Source organism: Octopus sinensis, linkage group LG6, assembly GCF_006345805.1.
Source record: "Octopus sinensis linkage group LG6, ASM634580v1, whole genome shotgun sequence".
Lineage (NCBI taxonomy): Eukaryota > Metazoa > Mollusca > Cephalopoda > Octopoda > Octopodidae > Octopus > Octopus sinensis.
This window is the reverse complement of record NC_043002.1, coordinates 3,727,585-3,733,584: the sequence shown is the minus strand read 5'-3', so window position 1 is coordinate 3,733,584 and position 6,000 is coordinate 3,727,585. Positions and strand designations below refer to the sequence as shown.

The 6,000-nt window shown below is 35.0% G+C and overlaps 1 protein-coding gene across 9 annotated transcripts in view; it reads left to right on the top strand.

Annotated features, from left to right (window-relative positions):
* Window positions 1–4,377: 4,377 nt before the first annotated feature.
* The window catches only part of LOC115212760 (programmed cell death 6-interacting protein), a 54,336-nt gene continuing 52,713 nt past the window's right edge, over window positions 4,378–6,000 (top strand). For 7 of the 9 annotated variants that reach the window (XM_036503554.1, XM_036503553.1, XM_029781430.2 and 4 more), the window contains exon 1: window positions 4,404–4,606. In XM_036503554.1, coding sequence (XP_036359447.1) covers window positions 4,404–4,606 — 203 coding nt within the window. Of the gene's footprint in view, window positions 4,607–5,199; window positions 5,355–6,000 lie in introns of those variants that run through there. The other 2 variants (XM_029781425.2, XM_029781426.2) reach the window with 2 other exon arrangements.

The following is a 6,000-nucleotide window of genomic DNA, read 5'->3' as shown; positions in this document are numbered from 1 at the left end:
CTATTCTCATTCAAGCAGCTATGTCCTTAGAGCATTCACCTCCACTGCTGACTTGGTCACCTAGATAATGAAAGCTATCAATTACTTCTAGGTATCCCCATTGGCATTTGATGGAGTCTGTTTTCTGTATATTTCTAGTGTTTATTGTACCTCTACATCCGCCACACACACAAAAACTGCCCCCCCCTTACACACACATAATTGTCATCATCATCATCATCATTTAACATCTGTTGTCCATGCTGGCATGAGTTGGATATTTTGACCAGGGCTGGCAAGCCTAGAAGGCTACACCACACTCCAGTCTGATTTGGAATGGTTTTCTATGGCTGGATGCCCTTCCAACCACTCCGAGAGTGTAATGGGTGCTTTTATGTGTCACTAGCATGGGTGCCATTTGCGTGATACCAGTATCTGCCATGACTGTGATTTTGCTTGGCTTGATGGGTTTTCTCAAGCATGACATAATGTCAAAAGTCCCAGTCATTGTCTCTGTGAGACCCAACATTCAAAAGGAACTCAGCCAGTTCGCCTCTGTGAGGCCCAATGTTTGAATATATATCATTATCATTTAGCGTTCACTTTCCATGCTGGCCTGGGTTGGACATTTCAATTGGGGTCTGGGAAGCCAGAAGGCTGCACCAAGCCCAGTCTGATCTGGCAATGTTTCTACGGCTGAAGGCCCTTCCTAACGCCAACCACTCCGTGAGTGTAGTGGGTGCTTTTATGTGCCGCCGGCACAGGTGCCAGACGAGGCTGGCAAATGGCCACAATCAGATGGTGCTTTTTACGTGCCACTGGCACTGGTATCACAGCTGCAATTTCTATTGATGCTGATCGATTTCGATTCCGATTTTGATTTTGATTTTCACTTGCCTCAACAGGTCTTCAAAAGTAGAGTTTTGTGTCCCAAGAAGGAAAGGTATGCATAAGTGGACTGGCTACATCCCAGGTAGAGGCCACGGGTTATGGTCTCACTTGTCCTGCCGGGTCTTCTCATGCACAGCATACTTCCAGAGGTCTGTTATATATATATAATCATAATAGGAGCAACTACTGAGTAGCGCCACATGTTAGAAGAAGACGTGGCACTTCTCAATAGTTGCCCTTATCATAATTATATTTATAAAATTAAATACTTTGTATTAATTTTTACCTAAACGGTCTTTACATGCTAGCTACTTGATAAAACCCTCTATAGATTTTATCTGTCCATAGTTGAAAGACACCTGTTGTTATGTCCTGTTATTTGTATTTGTGTAACATTCTCTGTTTTTTTTTCGTCCTTGTTTTCATATACATTCACTGCTTTCTTCCAAGGAATCTAATGCTCTTAGCTTAGTTTTTTCCTTGGGGCTGGCCAGATTGGAGCAATCTCGAGTATAACCAGCTGAAATTGCAAAGATAATCTGGAACTCGACTGAGGAAAGAAAACTCCAAATGACCCGTCCTTGTTTTCTTTGTATCATCTATCTGGATGTTTTGTTGTCCCTTTTTTGTATCACCTAACTGTGTGGATGTTTTGCGTTCTTGTCCATTTTAGTATTTTATATATATATATATATATATATACAAATTGAGATAGGGGTTGTAAATGCAACCCTCTATGGGATAACATATATCCAATATACTGCTAGTGAAGTACCCAACAAAGTTAATACATAAATGTTAAGGATTGCGATGCAATCAATTCATTTACTGTATTATATGGGCAAAGGTAAAATGATTTACCACAAATTACTAATACAAGATAAGAAAATGGAGAAATACATCTAAATCAAATGTCACATACCAGATAATACTCAATCACATACTTTATTAAACCACCACATAAGAGACTGTAGGGTTAAATATAAAAAGCAGAACAAATCAGTGTACATAAAGGAATGTACATAAAAAAGTGTACATAAAAGAGTAATGATGTATAATAAGTAGAATATATATATTATTATACAACATTACTCTTTTATATATATTCTACTTATTATACAACATTACTCTTTTATGTACACTAAAAGAGTAATGTTGTATAATAAGTAGAATATATATAAAAGAGTAATGTTGTATAATAAGTAGAATATATATAAAAGAGTAATGTTGTATAATAATTAGAATATATATAAAAGAGATACAAATACATGTAAATATAAATATATTTACTTGTATTTATATTCTCTTTTATATATATTCTACATATTATACAACATTACTCTTTTATGTACACTTTTTCATGTACATTCCTTTATATACACTGATTTGTTCTGCTTTTTATATTTATCCCTACAGTCTCTTATGTGGTGGTTTAATAAAGTATGTGATTGAGTATTATCTGGTATATGACATTTGATTTAGATGTATTTCTCCATTTTCTTATCTTGTATATACATATAAATATATATATATATATATATATATATATATATAGAGAGAGAGAGAGAGAGAGAGAGAGAGATATCCATGGCTGGCTCAGTGGTTAGTGTTGGGCTCACAATCATGAGATTGTGAGTTCAATTCTCTGACCGGTGTATGTGTGTTGTGTCCTTGAGCAAGACACTTTATTCCACATTCCTCCAGTTTGCTCAGCCGTAGAAATGAGTTGTGACATCACTGGTGCCAAGCTGTATTGGCCCTTTTGCCTTTCCCTTGGATAACATCAGTGGCATGGAGAGAGGAAGCTGGTATGCATGGGTGACCACTGGTCTTCCATCAACACTCTTTTAATTAAGAACTGAACATTAAAAATAAGAAAACAACGAAAGTAAAAGTGGGTGGAGTGAGTTTTTTTACATTTTGGGCATAGTTCTTCATCAGAAAGAGGAGAAAGGAAATGTCCAGAGAAGGAAATATAGAATGTGTGTCTGTGTTTGTCCCAACCATCCTTGGTTTGTTTACATCCCTGCAACATAATGGCTTGGTAAAAGGAGACAAATAGAATAAGTGCAAGACTTAGGAAATAACACTGAGTTTGATTTACTTGACTAAATTCTTCCATGCCCCAGCATGGCCGTAGTCTAATGACTGAAGCAAGTGAAAGAAGATTGTAATTGTCTACATTTCCCCCCCTAATCATCTTTTTTTTTTATATATGAAGTCTTGAAGGCTATTCTGAAACTCCACAGAGATTTTTGCTACTGATAAATAAATTATCTTTGTTTATGAAAGAAAACAATCTTGGTTAGTTACCAAAAAAAAAAAAGAAAAGATATTAATAGAATGAATGCATCTGGTTAAAGATTTGGACAAAAGCCCCTAGGACAAAACCTCCTAAGTGCAAAAACGGACAAAACCCCGTTGGTTATAATTTTGGCAGAGAGGTGTACAATAAGGATGCACCCATTTTCTAAAATTTTTTCAGATTCTGACGTTTTTGTTAACGGAGATTCCGATTCTGACAAAAAATTGGCAGTTCAAAATTTAAATCATTTCTACTCACAACATTTATTTATTTATTTGTTTTTCTTCTTTTTTTGCGAAAAGTATACTTGGATTCTACGTATATAAATACGGACATAATGATTATGAAAAATGTTTTTTTCCAAACTTTCAATTTAAAAAAAAAAAAAAATGACAACCTTCCCCCTCTCTCCTTCACAACCCCATCAATATTCCGGATGTTTATAACTCGTTTACTCATTTGCGCATGCGTAGGTGATTTTCAGTTAAGCCTAGAAGGTCTCTACACATGCTAGAAATAGCAGCCAAATCCTTTAATTAAAAAAAAATTGTGTACATAAACAAAAACGGAAATGACGATTGCGAAAACTTTTGTTTTCCAAAATTCCAATTTTTAAATATACAAAAATATATTCAATCGAAAATAGATAAGTAGAATAAAATAACAGAACACGAGAGACTTTAGTATTAGATGTACATATTTTCTGAATTCTAACATAAAAAAGGAAGGCATTAACTTCAAATGTGTTTTACAAGTGAAAAACATTGCTTGTCATCATCATCATCATCACCACCATTCTCACAACCATCATCACCACCATCATCATCATCGCTATCACCACCGCCAAAACTGTTACTAGCAATTAAATTACCATTACTACCACCAACAGCAACAAACTGGTGTCATTCATCATTATCATCATCGTCATGATCGAAATTGAATTTTAGAACAAAAAAAAATGACAGAACCAGAAACTCCGTTATCGAAATCTATAAATAAGAAATTTTTTAAAAAAATGGAGTGGGATGCTTATAATACACCTCTGCCAAAAATATAACCGATGGGGTTTTTGTCCGCTTTCGGACTTTAACTTCGGGGGGGGGGGGTTGTCCTAGTGTGCGTGTGCGGGGTGGGATGAGGGGGGGGTTGTCCTATTCTCGTCTGGTTAAATTAATTTTCTGAGCGGAAGCGGAAGTGACGAAATTGTTCGGCCTGACAGCATTCCAAGATGGCGTCGTTTCTGGGTGTCCAGCTGAAAAAGACCTACGAGGTCGATTTAGTGAAGCCTATGAGAACTTTTATAGAAAATATGATTAGTTCGGCTGACGTTAACGAATATAATAGTTCTCTGAATGAATTCAATAAGCTTAGAAATTCCATGATGGCCAAATCGGTCGACAAACACGAATCTGCTTTGGAAGTCCTCTACAGGTAACGTCAATACCTTTCCCGTTGTCACATGAATCAGTCTTTTTATTGTTTATTTTTAGATTTCGTTTATTACCTTTATCACCTGTTTGATGGTTTAAATTTAAAAAAGAAATCGCTTGACACTCGCTTAAATTATGCCTCATCGAAGTGTTACTCCATTCCCGTGATTGGAAAAATAAAAACGACAGCTTTCGATTGTTTGTCAATAAAACTTGTTTTTCTGCCTAAATATTTCTTCTATTTCAGCTGTTCTCGGGTGTCAGATTTCCATAGAGATCTTTCTCTTATTTATTATAAATACCAGAGCCTTTCTCTTATAAGAATATTTAACTGAATGTTTCTTTCATCGATCTCATCTCCGATCGAATATTCCCGATTGGCGAATATGTCTGCTTGAAGGAAAATCTAATCGAATGTGTACGATTTAATATGTTTTTTTTATTGGGTTTGGAGTCTTTTGTTGGTAATTAACAAAAGAACCGTTGACAATAGTTTGACAAGCCGGAAGGAGAATTGTCAACAACTGCGAAGAAGGATGTTGTGATGAGAGGAGGGGGAGAAGGAAGTGGAACGGCGGACGAGTCCACTTTAAGTGGGAAGGGATTACAGGCTGTTGTCTCCCCTTTGTCAGTTTTCAATCGGGCACCTGAACAAGTTGCAACAACTTGATGAAATCCTTTGGCCCATCCATGCAAACAAAGATAAGAATTAAAGTCTCTCTTCGGAGACTTACGAAAATTCGTTACAAGTGAGACATTTTACTTTATTTTAAACATTTTATTTCTATTTTCTTTTTCTATTCCCAACATAAAAAGTCAGGAAATAATATTTAATATAATTAATTTCTTTGTAGATATTTTCGTTTATGATTTTCAAACTTAAAGTTTAGGTTTCTCTGAAAATATTTCTCGAAATTGTAATTTTTTTTAACTGAAAATTCACCATTTCTTTTCATATTCACATTCTGGACAAGTTATATTCATTGTTGTTTGAAATTTTTTTTACATAACTTTCATTGAAGAAAGCTTTGTCTTGGCCCAGATGTAAATAAATCCTTTTTGTCTCCAAGTGCCTGCCTCTAGAATATTACGTTAAAGTTATTTCTATAAAAATATCCTATGTAACGCATAACTTTCTCTCTTATAATTTGCAGTCACCTCAGTTTTCTACATTTTAATTGTCAGATTAGCAACTTTCATACATTTTCCCCATCAACTTTATTAGCTAATGTTATGAAACTTGTATGATTTTTCTAACAAATTCAACAATTTTTCCATTCCACGAATTTCATCTTCAGCACGTCTAATTCTTATTCCAATTTCACCGTGTCGTTATATATATATATATATATATATATATATATATAATTGTGTGTGTGTGCAATAGCCTGCACT